Source organism: Cygnus olor, chromosome 2 (assembly GCF_009769625.2).
Source record: "Cygnus olor isolate bCygOlo1 chromosome 2, bCygOlo1.pri.v2, whole genome shotgun sequence".
Classification (NCBI taxonomy): domain Eukaryota; kingdom Metazoa; phylum Chordata; class Aves; order Anseriformes; family Anatidae; genus Cygnus; species Cygnus olor.
Genome location: NC_049170.1, coordinates 148,044,050 through 148,065,044, shown reverse-complemented (window position 1 = coordinate 148,065,044; position 20,995 = coordinate 148,044,050). Strand labels below are relative to the sequence as shown.

Genomic DNA, 20,995 nt, shown 5'->3' with positions numbered 1-20,995 from the left:
CCACCCCGGGACGTAAAGCGGGCCGAGGAGTCACCCCTGATTTTCCCCATGGTGTCTAGACCGTCCCCATTGCGGCCTCCGCGCCCTTTGTGGGCCCTGAGGAGGCGGCGGGGCTGAGCGGCGGACCTCCCGTCAGGGCCCTGCCGCTCCTCTCACTTCAACAGTGCCACCTAGTGCCTCTTTTCGGACATTTCAAGGGGAAAGGGGGGGCTGGAAGGTGGGGAAACGCGGTTTTGAGGGAGGGCTACGAGGGAAGGAGCCCATTCGGATGAGTGCAAGCTGCTGGGAGCCGGCACAGCCGCGGGTGGGCCGGAGGCTGCGCTGCCCCTGCCCGGCCCTGGTTAACTGTGAGCCGGCAACAGAGCACCCAGAGAAAAGCGCTGGTGAAAAAATAAAAGAAAAACGACACGTTTTCCTACTTCTTGAATCGTCTAACGTGTTTCCGGGCTGGTTTTAACGCAAGTGGCACGGGGGGTTAATGCCAGAGGAGGGGGGGGGCTTCCTCGGGTTGTACTACAGCAAATGTTTCCGAGACCGAATGGGTAAAGCAGAATTGGAAACTGCAAAGTTCATCCATTCATAGAGGCAATTCCCTTATTAATAAAAACCAGCAGCAGCTGAAGCTGTCCCAGCCGAATAGTGCCTGTGGGAGGGACAAGTCCCAGACCCCGAGCCCAGAGATGGGTGGGGGGGCTTCCCCAAAACTGCGGGGCACGAAGAGGAAATCAGGTGGTGGCAACGTGTGTGCATTGCGTTTCTTTGCAGAATTGGCGACTTAGCTAGCTGAATTCCAGCCGCTGAATTGGTCCTTGGCTGAGATCATTTCAATGGGCAGGGTTGGCTTTTTTTTTTTTTTCCTCCTTACAGGAGTTCCCTCCCCTCCTTCTTCCCATCCTCCGCCTATTAAACCAACTCAAGTCTCACTTGTTAAAAGACCCCATAACGTGGAGGAGGCAGAAAAGCAGCAGCAGCAGGAAAGAAAAAGACGTCTAGATAATATTACCCGTTTGCTGCTGCTGAGAAACCTCATTGAAACAGTAACTCGGTCAGCAAGGCATCACCAAAGAGACTTTATCTGATGCTGTACATCTCTCAAACTTTCAGACGCTGCCTTGCAACTTCTTCAGGCTCCTGGCTAGCCAGGTTTGAAATACGATCTTCAGCTTCGACCACAAGAAACTAACTCTTAATTTATTATTTCTAACTTTTTTTTTTAATTATTATTATTTGAAAAAAAAAATCCCACAACTTTGAACTAGAAACTGAAGCAGAGAAAGACAAATACGTTGTAATAGGGAAAACACGTGGGAGAAAATGAGCAGGACTGAATAGCCTTAAATGATTATTTTTTATTATTTTCATTTTTAATTATTTTTTTATTCCTGAGCGTCTGAATAAGCCCCTGAAAAGTGCGATTTGATCTTTTTACCTCAAACTTGGAAACTGTTCAGCGGGAGCAACGGTACGTGAGACCACACAGCTGGCTGGAGCCCCTCTATGACCAAAGGACAGAAGGACAAACAAGGTACGTGATTTACGAGCCCCCTTTCTGTCATCTCGGGAGCAGGAGACCCTCTCCTCCCATCCCCACGGGAGGAAGGCTGAACAGACCCCCAGAACAGGAGTGGGGCTGGGGGAGGATCTCACCGTGCCTAGGCTATACCTATTTCAGCAATGAAAGGGCCGCAGTGAGGATGAATGAGGTTTTCAGCTTCGACCCCCCCCGCCCCCGCGTAATCCCTTTAAGATTTTGCTGAGCGATACGATTTGGAAAATAATGATGATAATAATGGAGCAACAGGTTCGGAAGCCGTTCCCCAGCCCAGGTCGGCTTCTCCCCTTCATACAGGGGAGGGAGGGATGGGACGGCAGGCAGGAAAGCGAGCGGAGGCCGGGGGGAGGCGGGCTAAACCCCGCCTGGGAGCCGGAGCGGAGGGAGGGGGAACAAACGCGATCAAGATGTCTCAGCGCGGAGCCCCCGGGGGAGGCAGGGGGGGCTGCAGCTTGCCCCCAGACCTCCCGACCCCTCCGCGCGGCCCTAATTGCGGGGGACCTGGGCTGAGGGGGGGTCGCACCCCCGGGATGCTGCGGGGGGTGGCAGCCCTGGAGCAATACTACGGCCCCCTCCCCGCCCGGCGGGGGTCTGCGGAGCGGAACCCGCGTCCCCTCCCATATTCCGCACCCCCCTCCCATATTCCGCCCCCCTTCTTCACGCCCCCCCCACGTGGCAAAGCGGGGGATCCCCCCCGACGCCCCGCCCACCCCTTGTGACGCAACCAGAGCCGCCCCCCCCATTGGCTGCGACGCGGGGCCGGGGTTCCCCCGCCGGAGTTGCCCCCCCCCCCCCCCCGCGGGGGGGGCCGCCCCGGGGGCGGTGTGATGCTGCTGCCCCCCCCCCCCCGCAGAGCTGGCCCCAGCTGCCTTCCCCTGCACCTGCCCCAAATTCGCAGCTCCTGGCTGCCCAGAGCCCCGACATCCTCCGTAATGTCCTGCCAAAGGATGGAGGGGATCCTGAGGGCGGCCCCCATATCCCACACACCATCCCTGGTGGGTTTCGTCGAGCCACGATGCTTCCACGATCCCCCAAGGCATGGGCATCCCTCACGGTCTCCTTATGGGTCGTCTTTCCATAGGCACTCACATGCTTCCCAGCACACGCAGCGTGTAACGAAGTGGCCCTGGATAGGTCAGTCCTTTTGGGTGTGATTGCGGTGAAATCTGTCCTTTTTCCCCAAAAAAACTGCGCCCAAATGCAGTCCTTACCAAGCCTAGAGGAGTTTTGCGTCAGCAGAACTTTATTGAAACTTCATTTCATCCTAATAAATCTCTTCTATGTGCAAAGGCAAAAACACCTGGGTGAAGGCTTTCCCAGTAGGAAAAAACAGCTGTACTGGGTTCAGTGGGGTTTCCCGTGCTAGTTGAGCTAGCAGCAAACTCAGCTGGTTGTATTTATGGTGTGCAAGCAAATCAGATATGTGCTTCATTTTATTACTACTCAAGGTTAATATATAAAGCATCAAATTACTCTTCCATTCAGTGTAGCAGGACTTGACTAAGTCAAACACAATATTACCTGCACTTGATAAACAAATTACAAGATAATGAGCTATGAACATCAAATAAATATTTACTCGCTGGACTGAGAGATGGAGTAGTCAGTTTTGTGCCAAAAGCGTCTGTGGACTTCAGAACCGGTAACCAGGAAGCTGTTCGAAACCAGAATATTTTTACCTGCAATCTAAAATGTCTCACCACAAATATGATTAACTTCTTGGTTTTATTTTTTAGAGCATTCAGTTTGGGTTTTTGGTTTTCTTTCGGTTAATTTATCATCCAGCATATCACTGTTTACATTAGGGACAAGCAGTTACTCAGACCTATCAGAGACTAAATTTGAGCACTTTAGGGGGAAACATACATTGAGAAGACAGGAGGCTCTTGATTTGCTGATCAAAGCCTGTGCATACAGATACAGTTTACCATCATTAGTAACCCCTTTCTTTAAACCTAACCCCAGAGTTAATTTTAGTCTTCTGTGAGCCCTTTCCAGAAGATCAATAGCATGACAAAATCTGGAAGTGATAAATAACCAAAAGTACCAGATATGGTAACTCTGCTGTAGTAAAGATGTACAGATGTAACATAATTTTTCAGTTTCCTCTCTGTGGGCTGTAAAGAAGAAGAGGGTGTCTGGGCAGCTATTTTATGCTTATAATTAATGTGTACCTGGAATCATTTGTACTTCAAAGATAAATGATTTACTTTGCTGCCAAAATAAGGCTAAATGTTTCTAAATATCGGATGAAGATTTATAACACTCAGACAATGTTTGTGTATAAACACAAAGTATATGTGTGTAAGGCCACATACAATGTGTGCACGCACATGCACACTCACACTCAAACACACCGTCATTCCAGCAGCTGATCTGTAGAAACCAATGCTATTATTCTCACAAGGAAGGATTTTTTTTTCATGCTTATAAAAGCTGTGTGCAAAGCAGCCCTCAGTAGCTGTACGCACGTATACTCACATGTGTCAGCTCTTGTGTTGCCAACATCACTGATCTCAGGCACCCTGCGGAGTTCGAGTTGCATGTTTCCTACAGACACGCTCCTTCTGAATCTACATTCTGATGAATATAGGCAAGGAAGTGGCCTGGGTTTTTTTGTTTGTTTTGTTTTGTTTTTAGGAAAAACAGTTATGTGGAAATTGGGAACCGGTGGGTCCCCATGTGACACCAGAAAGAGTAACACTAGAGGTGTCAGTAGCCTAAGCCTTATGAAGAGTACTGTAGACCTCCAAGAACCTCCAGCATGATCATGGTTCCCATTCTACACGAGGTGAAGAGAGGTGAATTCACCTGCCTAAGGTCACCCATCAGGTGAATGGCAATACTAGGAACAAAATCCTAGTCATCCAGGTCCTGGTCCACCCTCTCTGATTCCCCCATGTAAGAAAGGCAGGGCTTAAGCAATGACCGATCTGTCAACGTTCAGAAGAGAGATTAATCTATATAATAAATATGTCCAATGTATGCATACACTTTCATTGTGAATGCTCCAGAAATAACAGCTTCACAGAGAAAGTTAGGTTTATTTATTTATTTATGCCTGCATTACAGAACTGGAATATAAATTATCCACTGATTTTCCTCTTCAGCAAAATACTTAAGTGCACACTTATCTTTAATGACACGCTTACATGCTTTGCTGAATCCAAAGCCTCAGCACTAGGGCTCAGAGGACCATGACTAGCAGACATTCAAGAATTCAGCTTCTATGTAAAGATGAGACACTTTCAAACGTTTTCAGCGCTCAGCACTTCTGACTGCAACAAAGATTTGCAGAGAAAACTGGCAGATGTTATACATGGGGTTGGTCTGTATTATTTTAGCTTGAATCAGGAGTGTGCTATTGAAGCCAATGTTACAATTCCCCTCCCCTTGCTTTGGTTTGTGATGCAAAGTGACACGGAGCACATGATGCATTCCTCTTGAATGAAACTAATTGCAAGATGTACCGCTAGAGCAGACTGTTCAGGGTTTTCAGTCTATGGAGTCTGACTAAACTTGGTTCAGAGTAAAATCAGAAACATACGGAGGGTGGAAGCTAGGCCCTCAGTACCCCTTGCTCTTTTTTGCAGATCTGTTCCTGTAGTATTGGACAGTATTTGCTGATATGGCCATAGCTCTATGAATCTAGAGAGAGGCACAGCTCTTTTGAACCCTTAGAGATGATGGGGATGAAATAATCACACTTGTGATTGAACCTTTATTGCTGTCTCGTGGACCATAATGACCTTTGCACAATAAGGGTTTGTTTGTTTGTTTGTTTTTAATATATTCAGATCTTTTGGAGTTACTCAGTGATAATTCTTTCAAACAATCTTCCAAACCATTTCTTTTTATGTATGCGCTTCCTGAGTCTCTCCCTCTTTTTTTTTTTTTTAATCTTCTGGGGGAAAGCAAGCCAGAAGTACTACATGCCAATGTTTGAGACAGTATATGAGAGACACCTTCTTAAACAGATGATGAAGTGAGCTGCATCCCATGTATTGCAAGCAAACCTGATTTCATTTTGACCTCCCATCAGTAACCAGTTCCAAGTCCAGTATTAGCAGATGCAGGGGACCATCTGACTGCACCTTAATCCTCGGAGCACCTACGCACTGGCTGACACAGAATAAATGAACAGAGTGCAGGAAGTATTGATGTGTTCAGACACCAGTACACAGAGATTTTCTGGATATGAATTTCCCCCTATTCTATTTATTACTCTTTACAAGTATTGGCAACAAGTGAAACTCTTTCTCTTTGCCTCCTGACTTTGCAAAGGGATGTACGTCTCCAGGTCCTCTTACTTTCAGGGGTCCATGAAAGCTGATTAATAACTGTATGTCCAGACTGTGAGATATATAGTTTTGGAGGGGAAGAAAGGTGCCACTTTGCTCCGGAAGGCAGTAGCGTTTTTTTGCTGAGTAAATACGCAGTGCAAATCATGGCATTAGATCCTGCTGTATTTCAGTCGAGTGTATCTTAGGAAGGTTAGACCTATGTAGCCTAAATATTTTCCAGAATAGAGGGAGCTCAAGCATATTTTGCTATTCTCATCTGATTTGGGATCTAAGGCATTATTCAGCTTGAGAAAGGCCTGTGATCTTTAGTGTTAGATTTAATCCCTCAGTTACTATGTACAATGTGGATATCAGTCAACTCCTTGTTAACCTGAAACTTTTAATGAAAATAATGTTAGAAGGCTTCAGCTTGAAGTTATGACAGTTGTTAATAGTAATGTAAAGTAAGTTCTTCCTCAACATAAGTGTGACAAAATAAAAATATCCTTTATGTGCATTTATCAGGATACCAGAATAGCCACTAAATAATTCACTAGGTGGACTCTGATGCCAAGTACCTGCAAGGGTTTCTTTCTTGGCCATGCTCTTTCACAGGAGTCTCCAAACACAGGCACACACGTTCATCGTCTCCTCCTGTACAGTCACTACAAGACATATATATACTTGGGCTGCTCGGTGGATCAAAATTTGTGTCTTTAAATCAGCAACAGCCTACATAGCATTAGGATTGGGTGTACTGCTTTCACATTTCTTTTCTACTAGGTGGGCTGTTAAGCACTGACCAGCTCCATTCACGGCAATAAACAGCTGCAAGACGATAAATTGCTCAGTAGTAGACTTTGAAGCCTCTCTACATTCACTTGTCATGTGTGCACAAACCTTGGCCCTGTGCTGGATGCTGTGCTGAAGCTTGCACTGGGTTCAGCACTGCGGGGTTAGATTAAGGTGCCTGTAAAGGGTTCAGGTGCCTGAACATCAGAGTAGGATTAGCAGTTCTGTCTCAGGCCTCCCATGCAGTACATGGGAGACATACACATCTCCAAAAAGAGCCTCACACAGTGCTCTGGGTAGAGCATGCTTTAATATATAAACGTCTGCCGTTAATTACTGAACATCCAAATCTTCAACCTTATTACCCCCTGGAAATGTCATTCAGGGCTGACACAAAACAATGGAGCATCTGACCTCTTTCAGTGCTAAATAGCTTTCACTTTAAAAATAATAATAAAGAAAGAATGTTGCAGGTGCTGTCTTCTTCCTCTGGCTTTACAGAGCTGATTAAAAAACCCAGTCTGAAAGTGCAACGTCCAGTTTTGACTCCAGAGACAGTAACCCACCAACTCAGCAGGCCAGGAGCTCTGTCTTCCTCACTCCAGCACCTGTTCCCATGTAGCAGCAGTTCCGTGCCCCTACAGAAATGACCTGCTATCATTTTTGTTGGTCCAGGAATATGGGACTAGCTGCAGGTCTTCCATCTGCACCACCTCATCCCCAGTCTATGTAGGGCTGCTCACATTTTTTTATTCCTTTATTTGTTTAAAAGTGCTGCAGTGCCTGTTCTTTGGGGCAACCTTACTGGGTTAAATCCCTCAAAGAACTGAAGACCCATTAGGCTGAGGCATAAAACACTGAGCTGGGCTGACCATACGAGGTGTGCGCAGTTGAACTGCTGTAGTGATGGCAACGTTGAAGATAAGCATTACATTTTGCTGAAAAAATATTGCTAGCACTTAGAGTGATTATCTAGGAAATAATTGAAAAGTGATCATGGTTTTGAAAGTGAATATGGGTGTTTGTCCCTTACCAAGCACTTGACATTTGCATCTTGACTCACTATGGCATTATTTCAGGTGTACGGTGTTCAGAAGCAGTAGCGTGCACTGCTTCTCTGATAATACTTGATTCTAGCTTTATGTGACAAAATCAGGAAAATTTTGATTGATGTGTTATTACAGATGCCCTTTGACACTTCAGTGTGTTAGGCCAGACTAGTTTTTCACAACAGCAGTATCTGACATTAAAATTTGATGCGGCTATTCCCTACCCTCAATGCTTTTATTTGACTCAGCAATTCAGTTTTGGCTTCAGACTCGTACAAGCATCATTTCCTTTTAACTTCTTGGCTCAATTATTGGAGAAGGGTGGAGAGGTTTTGGCTTCTGTGTTATTGTTTGGGCACGTTCAAGCTGATACAGATCAATTCTGCTGGGCATGATATCAATAGGTCACGTGCTAAAGCTTGAGAATATTGAGCAACTTTTTACAGATTTTGCCTGAGATTCAGTCTGTTAAAAAGACATACATAAAACCTCCAATTGCATATACAAAAGGGAAAGTTTCTTTGATGAAAGCCAGGGATCAAAACACTGTTTATTTTCCCAAGGTTGACAGTTAAAGGACAGAAAAAAAAATGCTATTTTATTAAGACCAGAAATCCATTTCTTGATCTTAAAAGAGTGGTTTTTGTGAGGGAGGGAAACTGTGCTGTAATGACAAGATCAGAGAACGCATTTCTTTTTTTTTCCTTTTGTGCGGAAACACTTCATAGGAAAAGAAAGAGCAATAACAAATTAATATAAAAAGAAGCCTGGTACAGTGTATAGTCAGTCAAATGTAAACGCTGCAGATCTTAATCTAAATCCGGTGAGCTACACCCATACAAGTGGTCCATTGATTTCAGTGATATAATTCTTAATGTAAGCAGACTTCAGCCCCTGCTTGCTAATAGGCATTTTCTATTTCTGGCAAGAGAAGAGAAGTCGTGGACCCCAAATGGGAAAGCCTCGTACAACTGCACCATTAATGAAACATTCACCTTGATGTTTGTGACCTTCTGCGTACTTGGGGGATTAATAAATACACAGGCTATTTGACTTCAAGGTAATCTAGAAGGGATCCATTACTTAATCTGTTTTCTAAAGCCTGTCTATTTTGGGCACTGGGTTTTAATTCACCTATAGTGGTGGCTCATATAAGCTGTCTTTTATTAGGCTTCTTGATGACCCCTATTGTGAAAGACTTCCAGACAGGCCAGAGCAGGGACTGGTGCTGGTGGGTGATTACAGCACCTGTCAGAGCCCAGCCATAAGTATTCAAGGAAGTCCTAGAGATAGGGTCCGATTTCTTTAACAGCGTCTCCAAATATACATTTAAGAGGCTTCCCCTTGTCTTGAAATTTAAGACCCTAAATAGCTAGTGGAAAAAACCATAGTCTTTGTAATCTCAGACTTGATGCTTGCCTGGTTTATTTTTATTTTGTAATACATTCTGTGTTGACGATTTCTTTTTTCCAAGCCTGTAACATCTCAGACAGAGATATGATTGTTGACAGCTATGCTGCTGCAGCTTGGTAGTATTTTTTCACAACATTTCACAAGAAAGAGTTAAAAACATATATGATGTAAGGAAGTGCTGTTCCAGCTTCAGTTTTGGCCAGCAGATGATGAAACAAACATTATCAGGCAGGATGTTAGCAGAAGGGAAAATATGAATAACAGTAAGAAAACACAAATATTAAGTCCATCACCCTAAGAGGCCCTAATTCAGCAAATTATTCGAGCATGTCCTTCACACTCTTTGACTTACAATGTGCTTACTGGGTTAGCCTTAAACAGACATTATCCACTTTGTGTCCCTAAGGTCAAAGGTATTGACATCAAACATCATTGACTTTTCTATAGTTATGACAAAGCTGTTGCTCATCCATAGCCTAGAGCTTAGACTGGAAGATTTTACAGCCAGGTAACCTACTCGTGCAGAAGCTGTCAGATTCAGCTGGTAATCTAATGAATTTCAAGTCCAGGGTGAAACCTTGGCTCTGTTAAATTAATGTGTACTTTTGCCACAGACTTAATCTCCGTCAGGCTTTGGTCATGCTCACAGATGGGTATATCTACGCACACAAAGGTATGAATAACACATTTTTGCAACGGTATTGAGAAGACCTTTTAAAGCAGATGTCTGATTATCTAAATACAAATTACAAATATAGTCAGACATGTGTCTAAAAATTATAAATATATTCAGACATCTGTTTTAAGAATGTCTTTCCAATATTTTTGCAAGCATAAGTAAGCAACAGAAGTGGTTCAGGGTGGGATGCAGTCATGACATGGTTGGGGGCGAGTAGAGGCTGCACAGACGTTCAGCTGTTCCTTCCACCCATGACCATATGAAGTAAGTAGTGGCCTGAAAGTGCCTTAATATGACAGAGCGTCTCATTTAGCAAGCCACAGCTGCCAAAGTAAGACCCTAACACAGACAACACTTTCTGTGAGGACATTAAGAATAGTAGAAAACCTCCCCAGTACCTCAAGGTGTATGTGACTCTTACTTTACGTGGAGGAAATATTGCAAAGGGAATGAGATGTAAGCTGAGCAGGTGATGCTGTAAGTCCATGACACAGCCAGAAGCATGGGGTGTGTCTCTTGGTGCTGAGCTTGTTGTCGTCACGTGCACCTCTGACAAGGTCTTGTAGTGGGAAGTGGTAGCTCTGCTAACAGTTTCCATGCTTCCTTGCAGATGTATTGTGAGAGGTTTATATGTATCCTGAGAATACTTGGAACCACACTCTTCGGGGTGTCCCTCCTGCTGGGAATCACCGCTGCTTACATTGTGGGCTACCAGTTCATCCAAACAGACAACTACTACTTCTCCTTCGGACTCTATGGTGCTATCCTGGCATCACATCTCATCATCCAAAGCCTGTTTGCCTTCCTAGAGCACAGGAAAATGAAGCGGTCGCTAGAGACTCCAATCAAGCTGAATAAAACAGTTGCCCTTTGTATTGCTGCCTATCAAGAGGATCCTGACTACTTAAGAAAATGTTTACTTTCTGTGAAAAGATTGACCTACCCTGGAATTAAAGTTGTTATGGTAATTGATGGGAACTCAGAAGACGACGTTTACATGATGGACATTTTCACTGAAATCATGGGTAGGGACAAATCTGCCACTTATATCTGGAATAATAACTTCCACGACAAAGGTCCAGGTGAGACGGAGGAGTCTCACAGAGAGAGCATACAGCACGTATCTCAACTGGTCCTGTCCAACAAAAGTGTTTGCATCATGCAGAAATGGGGTGGAAAAAGAGAAGTAATGTACACAGCATTCAAAGCACTGGGGAGAAGCGTGGATTATGTACAGGTAGGTATTAAAGCACTAGGTCAGTGCCAATTCAAACACACTTTGAAAGAAAGCAGCTTTTGTATATTTTGTGCTGCATGTTAGAGGCCATCCTAGTCCCTGATGAACACAGTGCTCCTTTCAGTCTATTTGGAAACAGCTTGACCATTAAAAATGTATTTTGCTACCTTTTAAAATGGTCAGCCTATCTGTGAATATGTCAAATCTCTGCAACAGCTACTGGAGAAATCTGAAATACTTCCTCAGACTTCAGTCCTGCTCCCTCATCACAGTGCTTTTGCTTCAGGAAAAACCAGTGGCCTCCTGAGGAGCCCTTCTCTGCTCCTGTAAGTCAAGGTCTTAGGTAAGGTTTTATTTTGTGAGGATATTAGCAGACCTATATGCAAGCAGACAGACAAGTTTTTGGTGACACTAGGGAATATCTTAGTGGTGGAGTCTGTAAAAAAGATGGGGATATGCTGAAGTCCTTGAAGGCTGTGCAGAGTATTTAATAAAAGGGTGAATGTGCAGTCTTGAAAGAAAGATTTCTTCAGCTAAAGCCTGAAGGAGCTTTTGCTTCATCACTTACAGCTGCATTACCTCACTCACCACGACTTGGCCTTTAAAGCCCTTATGACACTATTCACTTAAAAATGAATTAGGCTGGGTCCTCTCTTCTGGTTTCCAAAGCAGCAGATACACATTTCTTTCCAGCTGCCTTGGATCCCATGAAAGATTTTCTATGTTTGTGCCTTACACATGGAAGCACTCCTCGTTCCTGCAAACAGCCCTGCAGAATGCAGGAGGCCGTGTGTGGAGGGAGGTGTGTAGGGCTAGGCCAGATCCTGGGGATCGTTAGTTGCATATCAAGACCTGTGAGGTTCATTTGACTAAATCCCAATGATTATTAGATGGTCTTCCTAATTAATCACACTCAGCCCTTTCTGCCTTCTTCAGACCTCAGAATATTGCTTTTCCTCCAGAAGTGGGGCACTGCTCTGCTGGTGGGGCAGCAGAGACGGTCTCCCTTGGCTTGGGGTGGCCGCACGTGTTTCTGGGGTCAATGCTGAGCCTTGTGCAGTTGTGTGTGCGCTCCACACAGCATGGTGTCCAAGGGGCACAGAAAGGCAGCAAGTCCTCCACGCACAGGAGAGGCAGAAAGCAAAGCGTGCCAGGAGCCACCCTGTTTTCGGAGCTTTAAGAGTTATCAGAGGTTTAAGAGAAAAGAAAAGATTTAAAGCCGAGCACTTACAAAACTTAAACTGATTTATTCTCTGAAAACAATGGGCTTAAATTCTCCATTGTCTGCACTTTGGTTTTTGTGCTGTGAGGGACTGTGATGGGATAAAAAATGCTGTTTTTCTGCATTAGCATGGTTTTATAATCACTTCACACAGAAGTATCAGATTGCAGAGAGAGAAGGCAGAGAGGAAACAGATTCAAGACAACTTTCCTCCCTCTTGCATTTGTTCAGAGAACCTGGAAAAAGTGTTTCTATTTCAACAGTCATACCGTAAACTGAGAAAATGGAAGAGATGTTTCTGGTCTTTCAGTCAATTAACACTCCTGACCTGACTCAGAAGTCCTGATGAATGTGTCAGGGACTGTAATGCTGCTGTAAGCAGCCACCAAAGGCTGCGCTGATGATTGATGTCACAGTCACATCTACATTATAAGAGCACCATCTTGGTGGCCCTGGCTGGCCACAGTCTTGATGTAATGCAGGTAACATGTGGCTCTGTTTTATGAATGAATGAAGGTTGAGATTTTCCACATGGTTCTTTAGGGGGTATCCACAGTGAATTACTTTAAACAGGCCCTGCACTTTAAGGGCTGAGCAATCTGCATTGATGATCAACCACTTTACAAAGTGGAGCAGTCAGCACGAGTGCTCACCCCTGACACTGTGCACTGGGAGCCTTGCGGTCCTTAAATACACCTCAGGGCTATGGGCAGGCGGTCATAAAGCAGGCAGGCTACCGCAGATAACCAAGCTGTTGCTCATTAGTGGAGACTCACTAAATACTTGAAATCACTTGGGAGGCTTTACTTCCCTCCTGGAGGAGGTTAGGAGGGTGAAAGTAATTCTGTAGATGAGTTAAACTGGGAGACATCATCAGTGCAGAGTTAGCTGGTGCAATCAGGGTGCAGCACAGCTTGGCTTGATGCAGGTAGCTGTGTGGACCATCCAGCGCAGCCTGAGCCCCCTGGAGCAGTTTGGTTAAACCACCACTGGTTGTAGCAAGCATCTGAACAGCTTAGCTCAGGGCTGGAGGCTACAGCATGCAAGGCCAAGCGTCCCTTTCATGCAACTCTGTGACCCACAGCAGTAATTTCTAGGTCACCCTGCCCTTATGTGGAGAGATGGCAAACTGGCTTGTGGGCTGTGCCGGGCCAGCCCTGGCTGGCCAGCCCTCGGTGTGTTTCATTCAGGTTCCTAAGTTGCTTTTCTCAGGGCATGTCCTCTTTTCACCTAGAAAAACCTCATTCAGATGGAAAATGACAGCTTGTCCCAGGAATGCAGACATGTCCACTGTGCTGGCATGGCCAGGACGCATGCTGGTCATTTGTAAATAAATCTAGTGTTTTCAGGATTCCTCATCTTGTCTTAGTGGTGTCGCTCGTGGCAGATTTCTCTGCTATAGATAAATGCATCTGACGGGTGGAGGCTGCTCAGCCTTACTGAGTGACAGGCACAGGAGGGAAAGCCAAAGAAATGAGGATGGGGCTGACCCCATCCGACCACTCATGGTCACAAGAAATGGGACCGAGTATCACTGCCTGAGCCCTGGGTGCCAGCAAACTGCAAATTCATGATGCAAAGCACTCAGTGACAGGCCTGTCCAGAAAGTCCCAGACAGAACTACCGGCATCCTTTCTTCCCTTCATCAGAACTGCTCTGCTCCCTTTCTATCAGCAAGTGCTGTCACTGATGACAGCTTCCCACCAAAGCCGGAGGAACACGTTGGCCAGGTTACAAAGGTGCTTCCCGGGCTGAGTCCTCCAAGGAGAGGAGCTGGATGCTCTGAGTTCACGGGAGCTGGAGATGCTTGTGGCTTTTCTCCTGACAGAAATATGAGAGCTCTCATCAGCTTTCTCCTTTCAGCCCCCTCCAAGGCAGCGTGGAGAGGAAGCATTTTGGCAGACACTCAGCTGCATCACGAGCTGAGCAGCCTGGTTATCCTGGGTAACCTCCCAGCTCAAGTCTGGCCCATAACAGAGTCTCTAAAACCTCTCCTCCCATTTGCAGAACAGAAATGAAAATTTCAGTTCCCCTGGAGCAGGGGGGCTTAGGCTGAATTGAAAGGTTGGATGACAGGACGCCAAAATTAGGATTTCTGATCTGATGCTTCACCAGGATTTGACTTAAGAGGCTATTCAGACAGAGCCATTGACTTCTGCCCTTACCATTCCCATCTGAAATCACAGAAATGCAAACTGTGGATAAGCTGAAAGGAGGAGAATTTGTAGGGCAGGATCTGTCTGGCAAGAGGAGTGTTTGCGGGACAGCCTCCTCTGCTCAGGCCTCTGAGCTTCAGTGAAATGAGCTTACAGGCGATCGGGACACCTCTTTCACCAGCAGCTAGGAGAAGGAGGCACCCACTTGATTTAAACAGGCTGCAGCCCATGTCATTTGCTCTGGAGCAAAGGAAAGCAGGGCCAGCTGCCTTGCAGACTGGCCAGCCTGTCTGAGCCCTCCTCCTACTCTCTGGGGGAAAGCCAAGTCCTAATGTACACAGTGTCTAGTTGACTAGGAGTATTTGTGTGGTTGAAACGCCTTGTGTGTGTCATCTATTTTTGCCCTGGTCTAATGGAGTACTGCATTTTGGGACTAACTCCTCTAGCCTTACTTATCTATATTTTATATGAATGCTGGAGCAAAATAGCAAATCATTTCTATATATCAAATGTCAAATCCCTGCACTACTAATAACACACCATGCATCTATATCTAAAAATAAGTTTGTTCTGTAATCCAAAATACGTATCTTAAATGAATTACTAAATCCTTCTGCACGTGAAAGAACTATATTAGGTTTCTTTCCAGAGGCCTAGCTGACTTTTTTCTTTTTCCTTTTTTTTTTTTTTTTTTTGTAAACAAGCATCTGGGATTTAACTCCTCACTCCTCTCTTATGGTAGCGGGAAGTATTTGACTAGGGTGCTAAACTATGCAGCCAATTCGGGGAAACCCTATTTCAGGGCTCAGCAGGAATCTGCAACACACCCACGAACATTGTCTTGCTCTGCAGTGCTCCATCTCTGAGAGCATATCTCTTATTCAAAGCAGCCAGCCCAATGTGCCAGTAAAACAAATAGAGCTGATACAGAAGAGAGGATTGTTTGCATGCACTACCCTAACAAGCACTCTGTTTCATTCAGCACCGCTCCCTGCTGCTTGATACAAACGGCCTTTAAGAAGTGTCAATGCAGACTCCAAAGAGAGATTTAATTGCATTCAGGAGAATATGCATATAGAGTTACTTATCACTCAAGTGATTTTTATTCTCTTTTCTAGTGTACTCCTTAAACCATTTTTGTTCTTTGTAGGTCTGTGATTCAGATACAGTGCTTGATCCAGCCTCATCAGTGGAGATGGTAAAGGTTTTAGAAGAAGATCCAATGGTTGGAGGAGTTGGAGGTGATGTGCAGGTGAGTACAATGATTTTCAGATTAACAGGGGGATTTCAAAAACTATTTGCATTGTAACACTATTCCCTGCCTGGAATACACCGAATACACTGTGGTATCATCACAGAGGCTCTTATGAGACCTTACCTTTTCTATCTGTTGAACCGAAACCCAAATTCTCAGGTATGAGCACTGTGTGGTTTTAACACCCATGAAAAGCGGACAAGTATTACTCTCCCCTATATGTGTGAAAAATGGGACACTGGGACTGCCAGGACTGTTGCAGCATCTTTGAGTATCTGAGTATGACTGTTTGGTCAAGGTGCCACAGAAAAGCTTTAGGGCAACAGGGAACAGAGAACAGGTCTCCCAAAGCCAGATCCAGCACCTCAAGCACTTTAATTATGTTACTCTTTGCAGCAAAGATTGTCGCGAATGAAAACTTCTTTGGAAATGCAGTGCACTATGCACTCCATTTATTGTTGAGTGTCCTCAGCATCTCTGTCAGACAGGACAATGCACAGCTCTAAAGTCAGCCCAGCTCCACTTTTGTGAGGATTTCCAGCCTTGATGAGTCTGGCTGACAACCACAGCAAAAGGCTGTTCATTCTTTTTTACACAATTGCTTCTGCTACAAGTTTTAAAGAAAAATGCATATGAATATTTCAGTTGGCCTTGGGATTGGCTCCTTGTACTCAGTTGGGCTTTTATGTGAGACAGAGGAGAAAGGGCTATCTATATGGGCAGGCACTTACTGATGAATGCCCCAGTGGTCAGAAGTATTTCAGGCATGTGGCTCTTAATTCCAGAAATTAAGATTCCCACAGAAGCCTGAATATCTTTGTGGCTCTGGTCTGGCCACAAAACAAATATCACACTTTTCCTTACACATGTGAGACACTAGGCACGTGTGGAGGGAGTTCAGCTATGACATAAGTGTGTAGTTAATAAGCACCTGCAGAAAGATGTAGGAAGAACATGTATCCTCTGGGAGGAAAGGAAGCAAAATGAAGACTCCGGCCTTTCTTTGTCTCAACTCACTTTTCAGCATACGCCAAATAAATCTGAGCCAGTCTTGAGCCCATCCCTAAGCCCTGCTGCTTCTAAAACGTTCTGTAATTAAGTTGAAACAGACAAGATGGCCTCCAGACATGACAGAAATTAGGGCCATCCTGGAGGGCCTAAAGGCACATAGTTCAGGATCAAACATCTAGGGCAAGCTTTATAAGACCAAAAATGTAGGCCAAAGACCATGTGCTTAGCCTCTCTCATACTCCAGCATAGCTATAGGAGGGCTGGAAGAAGTCCTGTCAGAGCCAAAGCTGTACACGGGCAAGGCTGGGGAAAGAGCTACTCCACCACAGGCAGGGAAGCAGGAAGCCACAGCTTGGACTCCACCATTTCCTCAAGGGAGAGGCCGAGCTCAGCAGCAGGTCCTTGACTGGGGGTGAAGAGAAAGGAAAAATGAGCTAGGAAAGAAGTTGTGGAGAAATTGAAAGGTTTTGAGAAAAGAATAATCATTTAGGTGGAACAGATTCTTGAAGGCCTCACCTTGCCTTTCTTGTCAGTGCCCTGGACTGTATAGGTAACTCCTGGATTTGCCACAAGTTGGACGGGGGAGTGAGGTTTCCCCTGTATTTTGGCTAACAGTATTCTAGTCTCTACTAATTCCTTATTGATCCAATGCGTATATTTTCTTTCTCAAGAGCTCATCTAAAACGCAAACTTTTTGTATTTTGCAGATTTTGAACAAGTATGATTCCTGGATCTCCTTTCTAAGCAGCGTGAGATACTGGATGGCATTTAACATAGAAAGAGCCTGTCAGTCCTATTTTGGCTGTGTACAGTGCATCAGTGGACCTCTGGGAATGTACAGAAACTCTTTACTCCACGAATTCCTGGAAGATTGGTACAATCAAGAATTTATGGGCTCCCAGTGCAGCTTTGGAGATGACAGGCATCTAACTAACAGAGTGCTAAGTCTGGGCTATGCAACAAAATACACAGCTAGATCCAAGTGCCTTACCGAAACACCGATAGAGTATCTCAGGTGGCTAAATCAGCAGACCCGCTGGAGTAAATCATACTTCAGAGAGTGGCTCTATAATGCAATGTGGTTCCACAAGCACCATTTGTGGATGACCTATGAAGCTGTAATCACTGGATTCTTTCCTTTCTTCCTTATCGCCACAGTCATTCAGCTCTTCTACAGGGGAAAAATCTGGAACATCCTCCTTTTCTTGTTGACAGTTCAGTTAGTGGGCCTGATAAAGTCTTCCTTTGCCAGCTTCCTTAGGGGCAACATTGTCATGGTTTTCATGTCACTCTACTCAGTGTTGTATATGTCAAGTTTACTGCCAGCAAAGATATTTGCAATTGCCACGATAAACAAAGCAGGGTGGGGCACATCAGGAAGAAAAACCATTGTAGTTAATTTTATAGGACTTATTCCAGTCTCCATTTGGTTTACAATCCTCCTAGGTGGCGTAATTTTCACTATCTACAAGGAATCAAAAAAGCCATTCTCTGAGTCAAAACAGACAGTTCTCATCATTGGCACAATCCTCTATGCATGTTACTGGATTATGCTGTTGACTTTGTACTTGGTTCTTATCACCAAATGTGGCAGGCGGAAGAAAGAGCAACACTATGACATGGTGCTAGACGTATGATTTTTCTGTGGGAAGTTACCCAGAGAGTTTTAAAGCAACCCAACGACCTTGTAGTATCTGTGGCATCAGATGAATGTTGCCAAGGGAAATGGATCGCTGCTGCTGGGAATAGGACATTTTTATTCCTCTGGGTTCATTTTCATCCTGCCAAAGTAAGAAAAAATAACAGAAACAAGAACAATAGAAAATGATTTTTTTTTTTTTTCCAAGGGGGGAAAAAAGCCAAACACACAGTTTCGACCTGTTCACAAGAAAATGGGAGAACTTTTATGTTTATGCACTTTTCTATTGTGCATCTGCCTGACAGTGTTACGTTCTATATACCTCACTGGTCATGCTTATGTGTGTGGACAGGAAGGAAAGGAGTTTGGAGAATCAAGAAAATGATCTTACAACCCCTTGTAACCTAATTTATGAACTTCTCTTTTTTATAGTTCTGTTTATAGGAAGGGTCTTTTGTGTTAGGCTGCCAAATGTAATGCCAAAGGTAAATTTTAAGAGGCCATTGGCTGAGCTGTATTTTTATATTATTGTATTATTTGTGTGTGTGTATTTTTAAGCCAACTTTTTTTTTTTTTAAATCACATATTTTATATTTTACTATCTGCCAAAAAAGATGCCTCCCCAATGTTTTGTTCTTTAGCCTCTTTAAATACATTTGTGATAAAAAATCATAATTCCTTCCCAAAAATTTATGCTGATTTGGTATTGTTCATAATAGAAATAATAAAAAGTCTCTCTGCATTTTTGCAACTGCTGAATGGTTATTTCTGTGAAAAAGTATTTAAGTATGCTCTTTGAAGACATTTACTAGAAAAGGCCCAACATTGTCAGTTTTCAAATACAAGCATATTTGTGCATTAAAAAAAAAAAAAAAAAAAGGCCAAAGGGGTAGATATGTGCAATTTCGGGCTTTGTATTGTTTTGGGTAACATTGTAAGAGGGAAATTTGCTTCTCTACTGAGAGCATAATATCTCTGGCATACACAATAGCCATATGGTAAACCAGGCCTCAATACTATTGCAAAAGGCATTGCTATAGGAGAGCTCCCTCTGATTTTACATGGAATCTGAGGTACCACAACTTCTCATCTGGAGAAACATTGGACACCCAAAACTGACCTTATCAATGGTTGTAGTTGCTCATAATCTGCTAGTATCAAGCAGTACAGAATTTTTAGTTTAAAGAATACATGAAAGGTAAACATATCATCACTTCCAAAATGTGGGTGCCTTACTATAAAACGTCTGCAGTGTCCTTCATTGTGTTTACAGACAATATAAACGTCAGCTTCTCTGACTTCCAGTGTAATACAGACCCCTGTATTGAGCCCAGTAATGTGTGTTTGACTAAAGCATATCTACCAGAAAAGAAGCCAACTTTTATCAGAAAACATCAAGTCTTAGCAAATCTATAACTTCCTTGGTGCCTAACAATCCATCTTGGACATTTATTTTGGACCACGATTTTAAGAAATAATATTCAGGACTGAATCCTGCAGTCTTTGACCAGCCAAAGGAATGTGGCATTGAGCCCTAATATGCTTTATAAAGAGCAACAGAAAGCCAGCTGCATACAGATATGTGCCCTTTTTAGATTCTGGTATTAAAAGCACTGTGGTAAAGCAGAAATCAGCATATGATGCTTAAAGAACTTAGAAGCATTTTCAGCTTCTTTTTTATGCAGACATGAATAGATTCTGCTGTAGAATGAACTGCACACACACTACCTTTTTTGTCTGATTATCTTGAGGTACATGATTGCTTGAAAGTCATACTAATATTTTGTTAATGATTGGAGAGTTGATTCATGTTGATTACAAAATAGAACAGTATTAAAAAAAAAAAGCAAAAGAAACAAAAAAAAAAACTTGACTATGCCTTTTAACTATTTATGATGTAAGTTAAAGCTTGGGTTAACATTCAAATGTCAAATAAATCCTCTCATTCTATAAAAAAGATTGAATTAATTGCCTGTATTTATTCTAGCAATTATTCAATGTACTTCCAATATAGGTTGTATAGTATAATTGTTACTTCCATAAATAAAATATTTTTGATAAGATTATGACTAATTCGTGGTGTTTCTGATCAGCACTTCTGCTCTGAAGCCAGAAATCTGCATGGTTTTGAAAATGTTTTTATGGTGTCGCCAGCCTGATTTCCAAGCAGGAATTTGCCATTGAATAGCCGAGCACCTGGGGAGTGTGTGCCTGGAGGGGGCAGGGACTGGTCCCTGCTATGAGGGGCAGTTTGGGGTCCTCCAATAGAAGAAAGTCACTGATAAACTGGAGAAAGTTCATTGTAGGGCCAGCATGATGGTTGGGGCTGGAGCATGGGCCTTGTGAGGAGAGGCTGAGGGAGTGAGACTGGTTCATCTGGAGAAGGGACAGCTTTGGTGGGAAAGACCTAAGATCATCTCCAATACGTGTAGGGATGTCATCACGGAAATGGAGCCAGGAACTTCTCAGTGGTGCCTGGTGGGAAGATGAAAGTCTCTGGGTTTAAGTTGAAATGGGGCTTGGTATAAACAGAAACTTCTTTCCCATGAGGACGGTCAGGTATTGGAACAGGCTGCCCAGAAAGATAATGAATTCTCTGTCCTGGGAGGCCTTCAGAACTAGGCTGGATCAAGTCCTGAGACACCCGGTCCGACCTCAGAGCTGCCCCTGCTTTGAGCAGGAGCTTGGGCTAGAGACCTCCGAGGCT

General features: G+C 44.1%; 1 protein-coding gene across 1 annotated transcript; it reads left to right on the top strand.

The window, feature by feature from the left end:
- The first annotated feature begins 294 nt into the window (after positions 1-294).
- Positions 295-20,349, top strand: HAS2 (hyaluronan synthase 2). The gene is made up of 4 exons (XM_040546985.1): positions 295-1,525; positions 10,379-11,005; positions 15,534-15,635; positions 17,357-20,349. The coding sequence occupies exons 2-4, from the start codon at positions 10,379-10,381 to the stop codon at positions 18,284-18,286; spliced, it is 1,659 nt and encodes a 552-aa protein (XP_040402919.1). The 5' UTR covers positions 295-1,525; the 3' UTR covers positions 18,287-20,349.
- Positions 20,350-20,995: the final 646 nt, after the last annotated feature.

Coding starts and splice junctions, on each gene's coding strand:
- HAS2 (XM_040546985.1), top strand. CDS start 10,379: ATGTATTGTGAGAGGTTTATATGTATCCTGAGAATACTTGGAACCACA. Junction 11,006..15,533: donor GAAGCGTGGATTATGTACAG/GTAGGTATTAAA, acceptor TGTTCTTTGTAG/GTCTGTGATTCAGATACAGT. Junction 15,636..17,356: donor GAGTTGGAGGTGATGTGCAG/GTGAGTACAATG, acceptor TGTATTTTGCAG/ATTTTGAACAAGTATGATTC.